This window comes from Rhinoderma darwinii, chromosome 2 (assembly GCF_050947455.1).
Source record: "Rhinoderma darwinii isolate aRhiDar2 chromosome 2, aRhiDar2.hap1, whole genome shotgun sequence".
NCBI classification, from domain to species: domain Eukaryota; kingdom Metazoa; phylum Chordata; class Amphibia; order Anura; family Rhinodermatidae; genus Rhinoderma; species Rhinoderma darwinii.
This window is the reverse complement of record NC_134688.1, coordinates 266,086,533-266,107,671: the sequence shown is the minus strand read 5'-3', so window position 1 is coordinate 266,107,671 and position 21,139 is coordinate 266,086,533. Positions and strand designations below refer to the sequence as shown.

At 42.1% G+C, this 21,139-nt stretch overlaps 1 protein-coding gene across 4 annotated transcripts in view; it reads left to right on the top strand.

Moving 5' to 3' along the window:
• The first annotated feature begins 5,480 nt into the window (after positions 1-5,480).
• MTF1 (metal regulatory transcription factor 1) overlaps positions 5,481-21,139 on the top strand; it is a 49,344-nt gene continuing 33,685 nt past the window's right edge. For all 4 annotated transcript variants that reach the window (XM_075853243.1, XM_075853242.1, XM_075853245.1 and 1 more), the window contains exons 1-2: positions 5,481-5,917; positions 6,159-6,635. In XM_075853243.1, coding sequence (XP_075709358.1) covers positions 5,894-5,917; positions 6,159-6,635 — 501 coding nt within the window. In that variant the 5' untranslated portion in view covers positions 5,481-5,893. The remainder of the gene's footprint in view (positions 5,918-6,158; positions 6,636-21,139) is intronic.

Here is a 21,139-nt window from a genome sequence, read left to right as displayed (position 1 = left end):
TCACGTTTTTTTTTTTTGCACATTTTACGTGCCAAAAACCACATAAAAAAATGCTTGATTACACTTGGGGAGGGGGGGCTGTGTGTGTTTGTGTGTTTGTGTGTGTGTGTGCTCGCCACTCATTCTTCAAAACAGCTGATAAGCGGCTATGAAGTATCAGCGGCACCCGTGCACACTCCGCTCTGACACACACACACGCACACACACGGGAAAAGTCTTAAAGGGGTCGTCCAGGAAAACATGGCGCCGCACCTGTCCTCAGGTCGTGTGTGGTATTACAGCTCTGTCCTATTCACTTCAATGGAGGTGAACTGCAATACCAGACACAACCTGAGGACAGGTGCAGCGCTGTGTCTCCAATCCGGTCACTCCTTCTGTCCTGAGATGACCCGACGGGGGAGGTGGGTGTCAGAGCCACCCACCGCCATCACTGCAGACAGAACCACACAACTATGGCATGAGGGCAGGGCTTGTCCTGAGTGCACTGTCTCTTGTTATGGACAGATTTATAGTCACATGAACCCCATCTGATGAACCGGTAACCTAGGTCCGATCACATGACAGAGGGGGATCACCAAAAAGCTTGTGCACCCTGAGCCCGTCCATCCAGCCCTTTCCTGGTTATATCTGCTTCTGGGAAAACTGGGTGACCACCATTACCCCTCCTACTGGAGTGTGTTTGGGGATGTGACTAATGAACCTCTCACACTCCAGTAGGAGGGGTAATGGTGGTCACCCAGCTTTCCCAGACCCCTGAACGGTAAATCTCTCTAGTTGTGCTGAGACTGAGAGGTTCATTAGTCACATCCCCAAACAGTCTCAGCACAACTAGAGAGATTTATCGTTCAGGGGTCTGGGAAAGCTGGGTACCACACTAACAGCGGGCATATTGTTTATCACCCAGCTTTCCCAGGACAGTTACATCATGTGTCCTTTATACAGAGTCCTGCACAACTATAGGGGGCCCCGTCGGGTGGGGGGGGGGGGCGCGTCGGGGGGAGGCCCGTCGGGGGTCACGAGAGCGGCGGTCTGTGAGAGAGAGGGACAGACAGAGACACACACCTTACCTGCAGTGCAGCTGGTCTTCATGATGGCACCTGCTATCTCCCTGCAAACAGCTGCTCTGCTGTACAGAGACAGAGAGCAGAAGCAATAGACGGGAGCCGTTCATTGACTCCTATGCCCTGTAGCTGCCGTATTCCATCTCTGTATGTGTCGTTAATCGACACATACAGAGATGAAAAAAAAATGGCAGCCCCCATAGAGAAGTAAAAGAAAGAAAAAAAGAAAAAGTACAACACAAAAACACAAATAAATAAAATTTATTTTAATGACATACTATTATATAGTAATATAATGTAAAAAAATAAATTTGCGACACCTTGCCTTTAACAAATGTTGGTGTGGTTTTTCTCCTTTAGCCCTTGAGAAAATGAAAAACTCTAAGCTAAAACTACATTTAATGAGAGAAATTTTCATTTTCATTTTCACAACCTGCTTCCATTAAATTCTGCAAAAAATCCTGTGGAGTCAAATGCTCACTACACCCCTAGATAAATTCTATGAGGGGTGTAGTTTCCCAAATGGGATCACCTTTGGGGGGTTACTACTGTTTTGGTCCATCAGGGGCTTTGCAAATGCGACATGGCGCCTGAAAACCATTCCAGCAAAATTTGAACTCCAAAAGCCAAATTTCGCTCCTACCATTCTGAGGGCTGACATGTGTTCAAACATCAGTTTATGACCACTTATGGGGTATTTCCGTAATCGGGAGAAATTGATTTACAAATGTTGGGGTGTTTACTCTCCTTTATTCCTTGTAAAAATGAAAACATTGTATGTTATATTGGAAAAAATTTAGATTTTCATTTTTACGGCTTAATTCAAAGAAATTTAGCAAAAAAACTGTGGAGTCAAAATGCTTTTTGGGGGTGTTTCCTATGTTTTGACACCACAAGACCTTTTCAAACATGAGATGGTGCCTAAAATATTTTATAATGGAAAAGAGGCCTGAAAATCCAGTAGGTGCTCCTTTGATTCTGAGGCCTGCATTTCAGTCCATTATCACACTAGGGCCAAATGTGGGATGTTTCTAAAAACTGCAGAATCTTGGCAATAAATATTGAGTTGTGTTTCTGCAGTAAAACCTTCTGTATTGCAGAAAAAAATGCATTAAAACGGAATTTCTGTATAAAAAATTTAATTTGTAAATATTATCTCCACTTTGCTTCAAATCTCGTGAAATGTCTAAAGAGTTCAAAAAAAACCTTTCTAAATGCTGTTTTGAATACTTTGAGGGGTGCAGTTTTTAAATCGGGTGATTTATGGGGATTTCTAATGTATAGGCCCCTCAAAGCCTTAGAACGTAAATGGTCCCTAAAATAATAGGCTTTTGAATTTTTGGGGAAAATCTGAGAAATTGCTGCTAAAGTTCTAAGCCTTAGAAAAATAAAAGGGTGTCCAAAAAAATTATGCTAACATAAAGTAAACATATGGGAAATGCAAACTAGCAACTATTTTGTGTGATATTACTATCTGTCTTTCAATCAGATTCATTTAGAAAAATGCAAGTTTTTCTAAAATGTCTCAAAAGTGTTGGTGTTTTTCACAAATAAACGCTAAATGTATCGATCAAATTTTACCAGTAACTTAAAGTACAATGTGTCATGAGAAAACAATCTCAGAATAGCTTTTTATAAGTAAAAGCATTCCGAAGTTATTACCACATAAAGTGACCCATGTCAGATTTGAAAAAATAGGTTGTGTCCACAAGGCCAAAACTGGTTGTGTCTCCAAGCGGTTAAATAATATGTTAACTTTATTGTTCAGGTCATTATGATCATGACCATACCATATATATGTTGTTTTTTTTACTGTTTATCTTTTTAATATTCTTTATTTCTTATTAATATTTTTTTTTAGTCAAATCTTCTGATTATATATATTTAATATACCAAAGCATTATTGCCTGTCAGTGTATTATACTGGGGGGATACCGTATGTGACAACACAATTTTTTGGTGGTTCAGTGTGTGGGGCTTTTGTATTCAGGGGGCACAATGTGTGGAAGCATATTCAGGGGCACAGCATGTGGAAGCATTATATTCAGGCGCTCAGCATGTAGAAGTATTATATTCAGGGGGCACAGTGTGTGGCACTATGAGGAGTTTGTCTTAGTACAGAGCAGTGCTTCTCAAACTGTGAAGAGCAACTGGGGAGGCAGGTTTGACAGAATTGATCATAAGGGTATGTTCACCCGCAGTGTTTTCAGACGTAAATCGGGCGTTTTACGCCTCGAATTACGCCTGAAAAAATGGCTCCATTACGCCTACAAACATCTGCCCATTGCTTTCAATGGGTTTTACAGTGTTCTGTTCCCCCGAGGTGTAATTTTACACGTCGCTGTCAAAATACGGCGTGTAAAAAGACGCCCGCGAAAAATAAGTGCATGTCACTTCTTGGGACATTTTTGGAGCAGTTTTTCATTGACTCCATTGAAAAACAGCTCCAATAACAGCCGTAAAATAAGCCGCAGAAAACGTGAGTTGCTACAAAAACGTCTGAAAATCAGGAGGTTTTCGCCTGAAAACAGCTCCGTATTTTCAGAAGTTTTTGGTCACTGCGTGTGAACATACCCTTAGCTGCATAGTCCTTTTTGGTTTAGTAACATAACTGACTCCTCTTGCTTTTTTTACTGAAAAAGTATGTTCAGATGGCTTATTTTTAGCCATTTTTCGATCCGTAAAGGCCCCGAAAAACAGCTCAAAACACAAAGGCTAAACGCCTCCAAACTTTTGCCTATTGATTTCAATGGGAAAAACTGCGTTTTGTTCCAACGGGACGGATTTTTACAAACAGCGCGTATAAAAATGGCCCATAAAAAAGAAATGCATGTCACTTCTTGAGCTGTTTTTGGAGCCGTTTTTCATTGACTCCATTGAAAAACAGCTCCAATAACAGCCGTAAAATAAGCCGCGGAAAACGTGAGTTGCTACAAAAACGTCTGAAAATCAGGAGGTTTTCGCCTGAAAACAGCTCCGTATTTTCAGAAGTTTTTGGTCACTGCGTGTGAACATACCCTTAGCTGCATAGTCCTTTTTGGTTTAGTAACATAACTGACTCCTCTTGCTTTTTTTACTGAAAAAGTATGTTCACATGGCTTATTTTTAGCCATTTTTCGATCCGTAAAGGCCCCGAAAAACAGCTCAAAACACAAAGGCTAAACGCCTCCAAACTTTTGCCTATTGATTTCAATGGGAAAAACTGCGTTTTGTTCCAACGGGATGGTTTTTTACAAACAGCGCGTATAAAAATGGCCCATAAAAAAGAAATGCATGTCACTTCTTGAGCTGTTTTTGGAGCCGTTTTTCATTGTCTCAATAGAAAAACAGCTCCAAAAACGGTCGTAAAAAACACATCAAAAACACTTAAAAAACGGCTGAAAATCAGAGGCTGTTTTCCCTTGAAACCCACCGAATTTTACAGCCGTTTTTAGTTTGCTGTGTGAACATACCCTTGGAGTCCATTCAGACGTTGCGGTTGATGTGTAGTTAAAACTGCATTTGAAAAAAAGCATCCGAAAACTGCATGCATTTCTACAGTGATTTGGTATGTTTTTTTTAGGTGGTTGTGGTGTAACGCAACTGCATAAAAAAAAAACACCAAATCACAGTAAAACATATAAATCGCAACGTCTGACTGGACCCTTATACCGGTTACAGGAAACAAATGAAAGATAAATTGAGAAATATTTTTGGCGTGAACCTCGATCACGAAAAATAAAACATTAAAAAAGCTCTGATACATAGGATGGGGATATGCAAAAGCAAGAAGTCAAAGTCTGGTCATAAGGTAAAAATGTTGCGTGCAGCGTGCGCCGCTTCATAATACACTTTATCTCCCTGATGTTCCCCCTGAAAAGTTGGCAAGTATGCCATAGCCTCTGTTCACATCTGCATTGGAGGCTCTGTTAGTGGTCTCCGTCCCTGTTTCGGTGAAAAGTGCTGAACTATTTTTTCCGATAAAACGATGGACACCCGCCGAAGCCTATTAAAGTAAATGTTCTTTGGTGGACGCCGTTAGTGTCCGTCATGCAATGGCTTTGCCACTTCCATTTTTTTCATTCTTCTGTTCCTATGACGGAGTGCAGATGTGAGTGGAGCCTTTGTCTCCAGTTTTCGAGTCCAGAATAAAAAAATAAAAAAAAGGAAGGAAGTCATCTAACTCGTTGCTTTGGGCAACTGCTCCAACTTCTGTTGCCACTAGTCTGTTTACATTGGGCCAGAACCTCTGTGACTGTCATATTATGATATGTTGTGTAACAGTTGCCAGAACCTCTGTGACTGTCATGTTGTGTAACAGTTGCCAGAGCAATAACGTGACACACTTAGCACTTCCTTTCCCCTCTGTCACATGATCACTCCTATTGAACGCTTTCATTCATGTTTGTCCCTCTCGGCTCTCCGTCTTTTCCTAGCAGACAGGCGAAGGAAGCGGATCAGGAAGTGGCGCTATTCGGGCATGAACTGAGGACACCGGGACAAGGCTAGAGAGTCAGCCTTGGGTTCGGCTACCGGGTTCCCTTTCTTTTTATCGAAGCTGTAGTCTGAGAAGGGGAAGCGCCGCTCGTTTCTATGCTGACGCTGTGTAGAGAGCAAGCGCTGAGAGAGGCGACAGCTGTGTCTATGGAGAGCAGTGGCAGCCTGGGAGACGTGGGGCCCTAAAGTCCTATGTCAGTGGTGCTGTCTTCACTGGCAGCCACGCACGGGACGAACCTTGAGGACACAGTTCCAGACATAAGTAGCTGATCACAGTTGTCTCTATATTGCGTGTACCCATCATAGGGGACACATGAAAGTTCATAGGGGACACATGCGAGTTCCCTGTCAGCACTATGTTCTTGGATAGTCTTTACATGGTGAGGAATTTGTCATGTCATTATGTCCCTTCTCTACATGTGGCTGCATTAAATTCTATGGAGGAGATAGTTCAAGCTTGTGATGGACTGAACGTCACATGATCCCCATTGAGAATTGCTCTACATATAAAATGCATATAAGCAAAATGTGGAGAACGCCGCCAATTGTGGATAGGAAGAGCCATATCCGACATGTGATGCTTGTGTGAAACTCTAACAACTTGTTGCTTCTGTCCTCCAGATCACGTTATTTTCCAAGATCTTAACCTTTCCCAGCTGTGTAACAATACTTAGACTCATCATGGGAGAAAATAGCCCAGAACTGGTGCTTATATCTATGGAGGAGGATGGCATATGCCCAGATAACAAGATAAGGAAGTGGTTCCTGGATAAAGGTGGGCGAGAAGCTACCACAGTATATGATACCACCACTGTCCTCATAGAACAGGACCAGCTGCCCTCCGAGGATGATGACGACGACGATGATGAGGATGACAGTAACGTTGGCCCAAGCTTACCATTCCTTGATGCTGCTAATGAGGAAGGCTTATTACTGATGTCCGAACAGGATGCCATGTGTCAAGGCTACGTTCAGCACATCATTTCACCAGATCAGATTCACTTTACCATTAACCCTGGATCTACGCCTATGCCCAGGAACATTGAAGGGGCAACACTAACGCTACACTCGGAGTGCCCGGAAACTAAGCAAAAAGAGGTAATGTAGATTAGTCTGTTCCCTAATATATTCTTGTGCATCCTTCCTTTTATATGTATGAGTAAGCCAGCAGATTGCAGGCACTGCTTACAGCTGCCTATCCGTGCACAACGAGCAGAGAATTCTGAAACTGCCTGCCGGTTCCAATAATATCTAGTTCTAATAAATCGTAAGTGGCTCCAAAAAGTCATGAGAGCGAGAAAAAAAAAAGGGCTCCACTGATTGGAGGAGAGCTACTGAGAGCATGCCCTATCAGAAGGACTGTGAAAGTGGTGCTCGTGTGACCGTTTCAGCTCTTTTATTGAGGGTGGAGCGTCTTATGGATTCTCTCCAAGGTTCCAAGAAGGCTTCTCCTCCTTTTCTCCGATGTTTGTTACCGTACATACACAAGGCTCAACTTTACTGCAGTTTTACCTGCTTTGATTTATAAAGCGCTAACTTCTCCACACTTCGTTTATATTGGTTATGTAGGGCGTGAATGGAAGTTATTGCTTTATAACCGATTTTGTGTTTTTTTTTTTTTTTTAGAACTTGACAATAAAACTGTTTCAAGCAACTTTTTCACTCCAGTTCAAGTGACTGTATAGTAGTAGCTTTTAGCATTCTCTAGTTTTGGACGACTTTTACATTAGGGGTTGCCAAATAGCTTTACTGACTGTACACGATATTTAAATATTCAACGGGTACTACTGTCTCCAGGGCCTTTCTAAACTGTAAGGTCACCTGCACACAGGCGTAGCTGTGTCTATGGTCCGTGATTATGGCGCGGACGGGTCGCGAAGTGTTATCTGCAGGCCGTCCGCAACCATGGACAGTGCACACAGAAGATGTGCAATAATTTCAATGAGCTCGGACTTCAAATGTGGACTGCATAATGACGTCCTTTTTTTTTTTTTTGCATTCCGGGCAATGGACAATCCATGGAAACCACAAACGTGTGCATTGGGCCATGGGAAAGCATGCATTCTATACTATCAGCAAGGGTGCAGTCATGTATGGCGTATTTGCCTTGCATTTACAATGTAAGCCTATGGGAAAAATATTCGCAACTCAAGAAATTGAGAAATCTGAGACCATTTTTCCATACGACATTGTACTGCAGAAATACAAGGCAAATACGCCATGTGTGACTGCACCCTAAGGCTAAATGCACACGTTGCAGAATTAGGGTATGTGCACACACACTAATTACGTCCGTAATTGACGGACGTATTTCGGCCGCAAGTCCCGGACCAAACACCGTGCAGGGAGCCGGGCTCCTAGCATCGTACATCACTGATGCTAGGAGCCCGGCTCTCTGCACTGTGTTCGGTCCGGGTCTTCCGGCCGAAATACGTTCCGTAAATTACGGGCGTAACATGGTCGTGTGAACCCAGCCTAATAGTCTGGGTTTTTTTTTGCTGCGGTTTTTACATTTTGATGCAGAAATAGGTGTTTTTTTTTTTATCCTGCGGATTTTGGTGCGTTTTTTTAAAAACTGGTCAGATACAATTTGCAAACGGAAAGGCAAGATAAATTGACGTGCTGCAGATTTTAAAATATGCACCGCAGGTCAATTTACAGATGATACGATGCCTCACGGAAACACCATATGGCGACACATAGGTCTCTGACTGTTTTTTGTTTTTTTTTATATACGGATTATCTGGTTGCGCAAACTAGTTTTGCCAGCCCTAGCTTTTATATTTAATAGGCATCTGTGAGTGGGTGATTATTCTGGATATCCACTTGCATCCAGTGTGAATGGCCATTATCTGTCTGCTAAAATGGAGGGGGTTGGATTTCAACATACTTAGAGGGCTTGTCTTAAGAGGCAGGACTATTTGTATCCTATATTATTTGTTTTTTTGTTCAGTTGATCTGCATATTTGATATACAGTCCTGTAACTTGACTATGTTAGTGCCAGCAGACAAGACCCTCATAAACAAGAGCACCAAATCCCCTGCTTCCCTTCACACAACCAGCCAATCTGAAATGTCTGTGTAATTAGCGCTGTAGTTTAACGCTGGTTGCGTGATAATCTGGGTCCCAGCATGCTTTGTTGGGCTCTTCAGCCAGGTTTATATCATTTGTTGATGTTTTGCACCTGGGTAGCCCCATGGACCAACAAGTTCTTGCTACTTCCCCAAGTTCCGTTCATCACAGGTATGTCATTACAATAAGGCGATCGGCAGCTGTAATGCTGTGTAAGCTTTATTCATCTCCTTGTCCTATATATTTAGCGCCAATTGCAGGAAAAAACCTTGTCTGGATACAATTCCATTTTCATAGGCATATATGGGACTCCTGGTGGAAAACAAAAGTGGTGCACACAAAGCAGAAACGCTACGGATTTTCCATCCAGACTTGCAGATGGAAAATCCACAGTGGAGTACAGTGCCAGCCAGCTAGATGAGATTTGATAGAGCTTCATGGGGGCTTATTTATTTATTTACGGGACAAATTGTAGTTTTTATTGGTACTGTTTTAGGGTACATATAACAAAAAGTGCGATTACACCAGTTTGAATTTTTTTTGTTACATTTTTTTTATGGTGTTCACCACGCGGGATAAATAACATGTTAATTTTATAGAATGGGTCGTTATGGTTGTGGCAATAGCAGTTGTGTACAGCTGACGCCCGCTGCAGATGGTGTAGGCACAGCTCTGTGACATGCATTTACAGTGCTTTCCTCTAACTGTATAGCGCCAGTGCTGTAAGTACATCAAAAGTCACCAAGGGTTTAAAGGAGTAGTCCCATCATACATGTTTATGGAATATCCAAAGGATTTCCCATAAATGTCTGAGTCTCATCTCTAGGATCTTCACATATGTCAAACAGGGTCTGGTGAGGTGGCTGCCGTATTTAGGCAGAGAATGAATGGAGACGTGGCCGTGGCTCTGAGAGTTAAGGAAAACAGCTGACCGTTCTCTACATAAGTGCGGCTCCCACCGGTGGAACCAGCATCTCTGAGACATTTATGGCATATCCTGTAACATATCCGAATTTACTCTTTCAATCAATGGTCTTAATTTCATTTGCTTAGCTGTTTCCCGAACTCCCCCATGCGTGACCACCTCTCCCTTCTCTGACCTACATGCAGCAGATGGAACCTGCACCCTTTATCTACATAGGTGCAGGTTTTAAAGTGTAGCGAAATGTACGACAAACTTCTGACATGTCATAGTTACATGTCAGAAGTTTGTATTGGTGGCGGTCCGAGCACGGAGACCCCCACCAATCGCTAGAACGAAGCAGCTGAAGCGTTCGTGTGAGCGCTCCGCTGCTTCGTTTCTGTTCGGCTTTTTCCGGAAAGCCAATGTATCGGAGTACAGGCTCATAGACTTTCTATTGAGTCCGTACACCGATACATTTGTTTCCGGAAAAAGCCGAACAGACACGAAGCAGCGGAGCGCTCACACGAGTTTGTCGAACGTTTAGCTACACTTTAAGGCTATGTTCACACGGAGTATTTTGGGAGAGGAATATCTGCCTCAAAATTCCGTTTGGAACTTTGAGGCAGATATTCCTCTCCCTGCACGCCGATTTTCGCGGCAATTATCGCGCCGTTTTTCGCCCGCGGCCATTGAGCGCCACGGGCATAAAACAGCGAGATATACGCTTTCTCCTGCCTCCCATTGAAGTCAATGGGAGGTCGGAGGCGGAAGCGCCCGAAGATAGGGCATGTCGCTTCTTTTTCCCGCGAGGCAGTTTTACTGCTCGCGGGAAAAAGACGCCGACGCCTCCCATTGAAATCAATGGAAGGGTTCTCTGGCCGTTTCTGCCGAGTTTTGCGACGCGGTTTCCGCGTCAAAAAACTCGGCAAAATACCCAGTGTGAACATAGCCTAAAGTTGGAACCCGCACCTATCCTGTGGATATGCCATAAATGTGTGAGTTGCGAATACCCCTTTAATGACCTTGCAGAAGGATTGCAAAGTAAATATCAATATTTGTAGGCTTGGTCAAAGTGGCAAACACTGATAAATGTAAGGTTATGCACTTGGGAAGGGAAAACAACTGTCGCCATTAGGCTGTGTTCACACAGAGTTTTTTGCAGGAGGAAATTCCTCCTGCAAAAACTGCTCCAGACGTTTTTTGCACAGTGGTTTGACAAAAACTCGTCAAAACACTCGTGAAGGTGTTTTTTCCCCGTTTCTGACTGATTGAAATGGGGTTTTGGAGGCGGAAACCGCCTCAAGATAGGTCATGTCGCTTCTTTTTACCGCGACACGGATTTTCCGGTTGGGGTAAAAAAAAATTGTCTGCCTCCCATTGAAATCAATATACTGGCTATACTTGCCAAATGGGGGGTTACTCTTTATTTTCTCTCTGGGTGGTGTAATGGCAGTCTGGGGGCCTAACAAAGGCCCCCAGCTCTGCCTCTAGTGATTGCCTGTTAGGCCATTCCAGATGCATGGCTTAACAGATGCCTGTGAGTTTTACACTGACAGGCAATAATACAATGCAATACGGGAGTACTTCAGTATATTGTAAAAGCGATCAAAAGATCGCACAGTAAAGTCCCATAGTGGGACTAAAAAAAAAGTTAAAAAGGTTTAATAAAGTTTGAAATAAATAAATAAAAAGTCCCAAATAAAAAAATTAAAACCCCACTTTTCCCCGTTACAAAATAGTTTATTATGAGAAAAAGTAAATAATTACACATATTTGTATCGCCGCGTCCATAACCACCCCAACTATAAAACGATTACATTATTTAACCCGCACGGTGAACGCCGTAAAAAGATAAAATAAAAAACAATGCTAGAATTGCTATTTTCTGTTCATCCTGCTTTCAAAAAGATTTGATAAAAAGTGATCAAAAAGTCGCATGTTCTCAAATTGTGACAATAAAAACTACACGTCGTCCCGCAAAAAATTAAAGTTATGGCTCTTCAAATATGGAGACACAAAAACAAATAATTTATAAAAAAAAAAATTTTACTGTGTAAAAGTAGTAAAACATAAAAAAAAAAACTATATAAATATGGTATCGCTGTAATCGTAACAACCTGCTGAATAAAGTTTTTGTTATTTATGCCACATGGTAAACGGTGTCAATTTAAGACTCAAAAAAGAATGGTGAAATTTCCATTTTTTTTTTTTTTTTTTTTTTTACTCTAGCCTACCAAAAAAGTTAATACAAAGTTAATAAATTATATGTACCACAAAATGGTGCTATTATAAAATCCAACTTGTACCGAAAAAAAAAAGTCCTTATACAGCTATGTCGAGGCAAAAATAAAAAAGTTATAGCTCTTTGAATGCGACGATGGAAAAAATTTAAAAATTGCTCGCTCATTAAGTTCTAAAATAATTCAAAAAGAAAAAAACAAAAAATATTTTCCAAAACATACCAGGCACTCTTTGGGATAAGAATAATTTCATATAAATTTTTATTAAATTCCATATAAAAATATATTTTAAAGATTTTTCATATATAAATATATCTCTTTCCTCTTTTATCCATAATACAAAGATTTTTTATAGGAAAAGAAAAGGGTTTGAGCAAACACATTTGTTTCAAACTAGATGTACATAATTAAAAAAATGTCTCCTGGCCAGGATACCAACACAGACTTTTATAACATTACTGCCATTAATTTATCCCCCTCTAAACACAATGACATGTCATGATGAGATATCTAGGTAATAGGTGTTCTATACATAAGCCAAAATCAGACCCATATAAGAGATTAGCTATAAGAACCGGTTCTGAAGATTTTTTATCCAGACACCATTGGTCTCCGTTCACACTTGCACTTTTTTCTTTTTACTCCTTCTTTTCTAATTTTGGTCCGAAACCAACAGAAACAGTTCCTCTTGTGTAATAGCAATGCAATTGTATATAAGGAGTTAAATATTTATCTTTAAATCTTCCTATACTCGGGGGCAGCCGAGATTTCACCCAAAGGTGAGCAAATCTAAGCAATGGAGCACGCTCCTACATTAAAGAGTCGGAATCCTGCTATGCTGGTATCCACGTTAAATTTTTATTCAGACACCATTGGTCTCAGTTCACACTTGCAGTTTTTGCTTTTTCCTCCTTCTTTTAGAATTTTGGTCCGAAACCAACAGGAGCAGTTCCTCTTATATAATAGCCATGCAAATATAGATAAAGAGTTGAATACTCATCTTTATGTTGATCTCGCAACTCAAGGTGGACTGAAAGTCCACTCTTTTTCACTATGTTCCTCCTCCTGGAGCAATTGTAGAGTTAAGGCAGATTTTAAAAAAATATATATATATCAAAAAGTGTTGCCAGAAAAAACCAACGTGGATACCAGCATATTACGATACCGACTCTCCAGTGAGGAGTGTGTTCCATTGCTACAATTTGCTCACCTTGGGTGAAACCTCGGATGCCCCCGAGCATAGGAAGATCCAAGCTATTTCAACATAAGGATTGACCGTGGATGGAGTGGATATAAGGAGAACCTTCCATGTGGGAATTGTGATCTGCCAATGATGAGATTGAAGGGGTGAAAAACGCGATTGATATATATATATTTTTTTAAAATCTGCCTTAACTCTACAATTGCTCCAGGAGGAGGAACATAGTGAAAAAGAGTGGACTTTCAGTCCACCTTGAGTTGCGAGATCAACATAAAGATGAGTATTCAACTCTTTATCTATATTTGCATGGCTATTATATAAGAGGAACTGCTCCTGTTGGTTTCGGACCAAAATTCTAAAAGGAGGAAAAAGCAAAAACTGCAAGTGTGAACTAAGACCAATGGTGTCTGAATAAAAATTTAACGTGGATACCAGCATAGCAGGATTCCGACTCTTTAATGTAGGAGCGTGCTCCATTGCTTAGATTTGCTCACCTTTGGGTGAAATCTCGGCTGCCCCCGAGTATAGGAAGATTTAAAGATAAATATTTAACTCCTTATATACAATTGCATTGCTATTACACAAGAGGAACTGTTTCTGTTGGTTTCGGACCAAAATTAGAAAAGGAGTAAAAAGAAAAAAGTGCAAGTGTGAACGGAGACCAATGGTGTCTGGATAAAAAATCTTCAGAACCGGTTCTTATAGCTAATCTCTTATATGGGTCTGATTTTGGCTTATGTATAGAACACCTATTACCTAGATATCTCATCATGACATGTCATTGTGTTTAGAGGGGGATAAATTAATGGCAGTAATGTTATAAAAGTCTGTGTTGGTATCCTGGCCAGGAGACATTTTTTTAATTATGTACATCTAGTTTGAAACAAATGTGTTTGCTCAAACCCTTTTCTTTTCCTATAAAAAATCTTTGTATTATGGATAAAAGAGGAAAGAGATATATTTATATATGAAAAATCTTTAAAATATATTTTTATATGGAATTTAATAAAAATTTATATGAAATTATTCTTATCCCAAAGAGTGCCTGGTATGTTTTGGAAAATATTTTTTGTTTTTTTCTTTTTGAATTGTTGCTCTCCGAAACGGCACCGTGCTATATATGGATTGCATATTTTGGGATTTCTATTAGGTATGGTTTATAACCATTTCTTGTGTTTAGCTCAAGTTCTAAAATACCTTCGGTATTAAGGGGTTAATAGTTGATTTGTAGAAGTTTTGTTTTTGTTGTGGTGCTTTCCAGAAACGGCATATCTTGAAAATCCGAGCGGCACTTCATAAGTTTTTCCCAATTTGTACTGGACTGAACCATTTACGGTGGTTTTAGCCTGTCATAGGTTTAAGTTCTGTTCACGTGGAGCAGTCCACCACTTCTACAGTGGTGGACCTCATACCAAAATTATGTCAAAATGATACCGATGAATTTCAAAGCTACCAGCAAAGTGGATTTTCTCCTGAGATGTCTTGATCCTGCGACTTGTTTCCGCACTGCCCTGGTTCTAACATGTTATGTGAGGTCACATTTGGGCCTGGCCTATGCGGAAACAAGTGTAAGGACCAAAAAGGAGGTGAAAAAATCGTGGGGGGTAGGAAGACACCAATAGTTTAGTGTAAAGCAATTGGGGTTCCTAGAACTGTATAGATAGGTCTATGATTTTTCTTCATGGAAAGATTTGCGATGGTCAGCTGTTCGTGACTTTTTACTTTGACTGCCCGCAGCAAACTGTTGTGTAACATTATCAAAGACACTCTTGTGTGCACATATCTGCTCCTCATTCCTTTTTTTGACCTGTGACACTAGTTTTTCCTAGGGTTGCACAACAGTTGGGTGGGTTATTAGTGTTTACATTAATGGGAGAGGAGCAGTTTAACACACGGAGTGCGGTGTATTCATTATAGTGATTAATAAACTGACGACTTGGACAGTACAATCAGCACATGTATTTCTTTAACAGTTTAAACCGCCTCGCACCAGCTGTATCTTTACACCCCCCCCCCCCCCCCCCCAACAAAAAAAAAGCAATTCCATATTACAGTGCAGGGTTTTGCCTAATTTCACCTGTAAAACTAAAGGGTAAGTAGTGACTTTATGGTGTGCGCGTGCGCCTAGACACATCATAATAAATACACATTAAAAGATCTATGTACATCTGGACTGGACAAAACTCAGAAGCAGGGCAGTCGGTGCATGTTGTTTGCTAATAGTACCCTCAAATTAAAGGAAATAATTTATATATTTAAATTCTGCTTTTAAGGAAGTCTGTTATGGCGAGGAATTTTTATCAGGCTCTGTTCACATCTGCGTTCGGCATTCCATTGCTCGGCTCTGCCGGAGGAGCAGAACAACGAAAATGCCGAAAGCGAGGGTTCTGTTGAACAACGGAGACAATCGGCGCCCGACGCAACCCTTTGACTTTAATGGGTTCCGTCGGGTTTTCAGTTGGGGTGTCTGCGGATTTGCTGCAAACAATAGTGCAGCATGCTGCGCTATTGTTTCCGATATTTTTGGCAGAATCTGCGATGGAGGCCCATAACGGAGCCTCCAACGCAGATGTGAACAGGGCCTTCCATCTGGAGGGAGAATTATGAAATATTGCATAGCATACCACGAATGATCACTGCAGCTCTTGTAAGAGTCAAGATGCCTATATTCTAAACTGAATATAACAATAGAGAAAAACTATTAAAAATACATAACTTTATTGGCTGAACATTCATCTTTACGGTCATAGGGAGGATTGATTTCCTCAGGAAGCCGCCACTGACCATTATCTAATATTTATGGCCAGTCGGTTCATGCTACCATGGCAACTCCAGAGCAAGCACAAAATTAACATTACTGCAGCTCTTGATAAATGTAGGATTTTATTATTTTCTTCAAAGTGCATAATTGGGCTGCATTCACACAGGACGGAAATGCGGCAGATTTTTCCGCAGCAAAATATTTACGTTCTATCACCCCTTCTATATTGAAAAGACTAAAATCTGCAGTGAATGTCCAGCACAGAATGAGCATGCTGCGGTTTTGAAAAAGTGCAGAATGCTCTGATTTCCGTTCGGAAAATGTTAAGCAGCATATGGATGAGCTTTACGCACAGAAAAACGGAAGCATTTCCATCCCGTGTGAATCCAGCCTTAACCACCTAACATGGCACATACGTGTATGTGTCCGCTATTAAGGGGAAGTATGGAGCAGGCTCACGGGCTGGACTAGCTCCATACTCCGCGGGCATCGTCTGTGTAATATAGCAGACACCTTGCTGCAACGGGCGGAATCAAAGATCACTTTGATTCCGCCCATTTAACCTGTCAGTCGAGACCGCTGCATCTAAAGCATTAGAATGAGGGGACGACCCCCTATGATGTACCATCCGCCCACCCGCAATGCGATGGCAGGTACCGGTTGTTGTCATAGCACCCTGGGGGCCTAATGAAGACCCTCAGGTCTGCCATTTTTGTACACCTATTAAAGAGGCTCTGTCACCAGATAAGTGCATTTTTGATGAAGTTATGAGGAATTTTAGATTTATGCTAATTCGTTTCTTAATGACCAGATTCTTTCACTTCCCAATCACACTGTGCTGTGGATCATGCTGGGCTGGAACAATGAGGTATATGACGCTGATTGGTCACTGATTGGTCAGCTTCATACACTCCTCTGTACAACGCCCAGTTGGTCAAAAGTAAAAACACGGCCTGTTGGTCATTAAGAAGCTAATTAGCATAAATCTAAAATTGTTCACAAAACTACTGTTGTCATCTACATTACAGCGCCGATGCATCGAAACTTCGATACTGTTTCGATACTCTGCATCCCCAAACGGTTCGATACCGTTGTTTCATGTATTTCGATACTTAGCTGTGCGGCCGCGCCGCTAACTATCGTAGCACATGAATGTATGAGTGTGGGGCTGCGGCTGTGTAATACAGTCATTGCCCCTCTCTTGAGTCCTGACATGTGCGCGCGGTCAGGATGATGCGATGCGGCCAACGCTGCACTAATGAGCGGCGGCACAGAAAACAGAACATGGCGGGCGCACTGCAAAATACCCCAATGTTCTGTCTTCAGTACCTAAACCTCCGCTCATTAGTGCAGCGCCGGCCGCATCACCACATGCTGACCACGCACTTCCTGTCAGGAGCAGGGCAATGACTGTATTACACATCCGCAGCCCCGCTCTATAACGGAGGAGATCAGCGAAACCTCTCATCTCCGCCGCTATTCCCTTGAATGCTGCGATCACAGTGGACTGCAGCATTCAGGAGAAAGTGAGAAGGGGGGGGGGTGCCCCTTGGATCGCGTCACAGGGATTTCCTGTGACGCGATCGAGGGACATACCATATATGGGCAGACAGCCCAGGGTCCATTGAAGGACCCCAGCGCTATCGTACCATATTTCCTGTTGTTAGGGCATACTTAGGTATTTCATAACAACTGCCTGTGTACTATCAGTACACAGGCTAATGTACTGGGATATAGATATATGCCAGTAGATTAAAGTTTAAAAACTAAAGTAAAAACATAAAGTGATGTTAAATTCAAAAAAATACACATACACCTTTTTTACAATAAACATTAAAATAAGTCTCAATACATAAAATATACACACAATCCGTATTAGCGCGGCCGTAATAACCTGCACAACCATTTTTTTGCATCATTTAGGATGTGTACGCTCTAAAAAAAAATAAACCTCTTTCTATCACTTATTAGGCCTCATTCACACGACAGTAACCATGTGCATGGCCGTGATTTTCGGGCCGGCCGGTGGCGGACTGTCAGCCGTGAGCCGCCCGCAAATCGCAGGCCATGCACATGGCTGCGGCCAATATTTTCAATGAGCTCGGAGTGCAGAAGACGGCCGTAATAAGACATCTTTAAGACCTCTTTCTGCGGTGCGGGCTCCCGGGCCATGCACGGACCGTAAAAACTGTGGTCGTGTGCATGGCCCCATAGCAATGAATGGGGCCACAATTCTCCCGTGGATTTTTGGGGGAATTGCGGCCGCAAAAGCACGTTCGTGTGCATGGGGCCTTATTGTGGAGCACAAGGTGTGATGAATGGGCCTCACATTAATAGTAATTAACCCCATCATGTACCTTACACATTAACCCATTATGACTGAGAAACATGATGGGGTTAATTACTATTAATGTGAGGCACGTGGAGGTTAAATTCATCACGCGTCGCGCCTCACATCAGAAAATGGAAGAACTTTTTTTTTTATTACTGTATCGAATTGGTATCGAAATCGCAATACTAAACAAAGTATCGGTATCGAAGTCCAAATTCTGGTATCGTGACATCCCTAGATCAGATTATGTAGGAGAGATTTATAATCTGGTGACAGAGCCTCTTTTAAGGGGTTAAAGGTTGGAAAAAGACACTTGTCCATTAAAGGCTATGTGAACCTTTGAATGACAGCTAAGGTGAAGGTGGGTCCTGCGTGTCTCTCACATTTAAAGAGGCTCTGTCACCAGATTTTGCAACCCCTATCTCCTATTGCAGCAGATCGGCGCTGCAATGTAGATTACAGTAACGTTTTTATTTTTTTTCAAAAACGAGCATTTTTGGCCAAGTTAATCAGCATCATCCACTTCTCTTCGTTACCACCCAGCTTCTGGCAGTGCACAGACACACAGCGTGTCCTCGCTCATCCGACGCGATGAAGTTCCTGTGGGAGGAAGTGAGTGACGTCACAGCGTAATCACGCGAGGACACGCTGTGTGTCTGTGACCTGCCAGAAGCTGGGTGGTAACGAAGAGAAGTGGATGATGCTGATTCGTCAGCATCATACACTTCCATTCACAACGCCCAGCTAGTAAAACAAGTAAAAACGCCCAGATGTAACACACACAATACACGCCCACTTGGACATAACTTTAAACACGCCCAGTTGTACATAAGAAAGGCTCATTTGCATAAATATAAAAAAACAAAACTTTACTGTTATCAACATTGCAGCGCCGATCTGCTGCAATACGAGATAGGGGTTTGAAAATCTGGTGACAGCGCCTCTTTAAGTTACTAAGATGAGATCAATAGCAGCTCGATCCTTCGTGTCAGAGACACGCAGGACCCGCTGACGTGGAAGCAGTCAGTCCTGCTGACCTGACAGATTCGGGTTTCAGCGCAAGATACAGCCTCTGTGTATTCAGGATACATAGAAGCTGTATCTTAAAAAGCCACAAAAAAAATTTTTTAAAATAAAAAAACAATTAGGGCCAGTTCACACCTGAGTTTTTTTTACGTGGAAATCGCATCGGAAAACCGGCTCACGGGAAAAAGGGACATGCCCTATCTTTGGGCATTTACGCTTCTGACCTCCCATTGACATTAATGAGAGGCAGAAGCGTATTTCGGTGTGTTTTTGCCCGCGGCGCTCAACGGCCTTGGGCGAAAAATGCCGCGAAAATCGGCGTGCAGGAAGAGCAAAATCTGCCTCAAAATTCCAAACAGAATTTTGAGGCAGATTTTTCTCCTGAAAAAAACTCTGTGTGAACCCAGCTGTAAAATGTGGCATTAAACACCTTGATACATTGTTTTATTTTAAAAAAAAAAGTGTTCAAAAGTTTACAAAGCCTTTAAGTCCAACCCTTCTCAGAAATACGGTAATTGTTGTTTCATGAGGACATCAAAACAAAATCCCTGGGGTGATTTGTACAGAACCCCTTTTAATTAATAACACCCACAAATGTGAATAATACCCATGAAGCTAACCGTTAAAAAAACAAAAAACGGACTGCACACGGACCTATGCAATCTAATGCGGCTGTTCACACGTCCGTGTTTTTTCACGCAGGGCGTGTCCGTTGCATGAAACTCACTGCATGTCCTATTTTGGTCCGTTTTTGTGGACCACGTCGTCCATTGAAGTCAATGGGTGTGTGGAAAACACAGACAGCACATGGAAGACATCTGTATGCTGTCCGTGTTTTTCACACATCAGTTGCTAAAGAAATGATGAGCATGAAAAAACACGAACACTGATGCCACACAGGAATAAAACAAATGAAATACGCCACCATTTTTGCGGACGCAAAGCTGAAAGGCTTGTCTAAATAAGGCCTTAGTGTAATGACTTAAAGAGGCTCTGTCACCAGATTTTGCAACCCCTATCTGCTATTGCAGCAGATCGGCGCTGCAATGTAGATTACAGTAACGTTTTTATTTTTAAAAAACGAGCATTTTTGGCCAAGTTATGACCATTTTTGTATTTATGCAAATGAGGCTTGCAAAAGTACAACTGGGCGTGTTTACAGTAAAAGTCCAACTGGGCGTGTATTATGTGCGTACATCGGGGCGTTTTTACTTCTTTAACTAGCTGGGCGTTAGGAATGGGAGTGTATGATGCTGACGAATCAGCATCATCCACTTCTGTTCGTTAACACCCAGCTTCTGGCAGTGCAGACACACAGCGTGTTCTCGAGAGATCACGCTGCGACGTCACTCACTTCCTGCCCCAGGTCCTGCATCGTGTCGGCCACATCGGCACCAGAGGCTACAGTTGATTCTGCAGCAGCATCAGCGTTTGCAGGTAAGTAGCTACATCGACTTACCTGCAAACGCCGATGCTGCTGCAGAATCAACTGTAGCCTCTGGTGCCGATGTGTCCTCGCTCGTCCGACACGATGCAGGACCTGTGAGTGACGTCACAGCATGATCTCTGGAGAACACACTGTGTCTGCACTGCCAGAAGCTGGGCGTTGTGAAGAGAAGTGGATGATACTTCTCGTCAGAACGCCCAGCTAGTAAAAGAAGTAAAAACGCCCCGATGTACGCACATAATACACGCCCAGTTGGACTTTAGCAAGCCTCATTTACATAAATAAAAAAATGGTCATAACTTGGCCAAAAATGCTCGTTTTTTAAAAATAAAAACTTTACTGTAATCTACATTGCAGCGCCGATCTGCTGCAATAGCAGATAGGGGTTGCAAAATCTGGTGACAGAGCCTCTTTAAAGAGGCTCTGTCACCACATTATAAGTGGCCTATATTGTACATGATGTGATCGGCGCTGTAATGTAGATTACAGCAGTGTTTTTTACTTAGAAAAACGATCATTTTTGACGGAGTTATGACCTATATTAGATTTATGCTAATGAGTTTCTCAATGGACAACTGGGCGTGTTTTACTATATGACCAAGTGGGCGTTGTACAGAG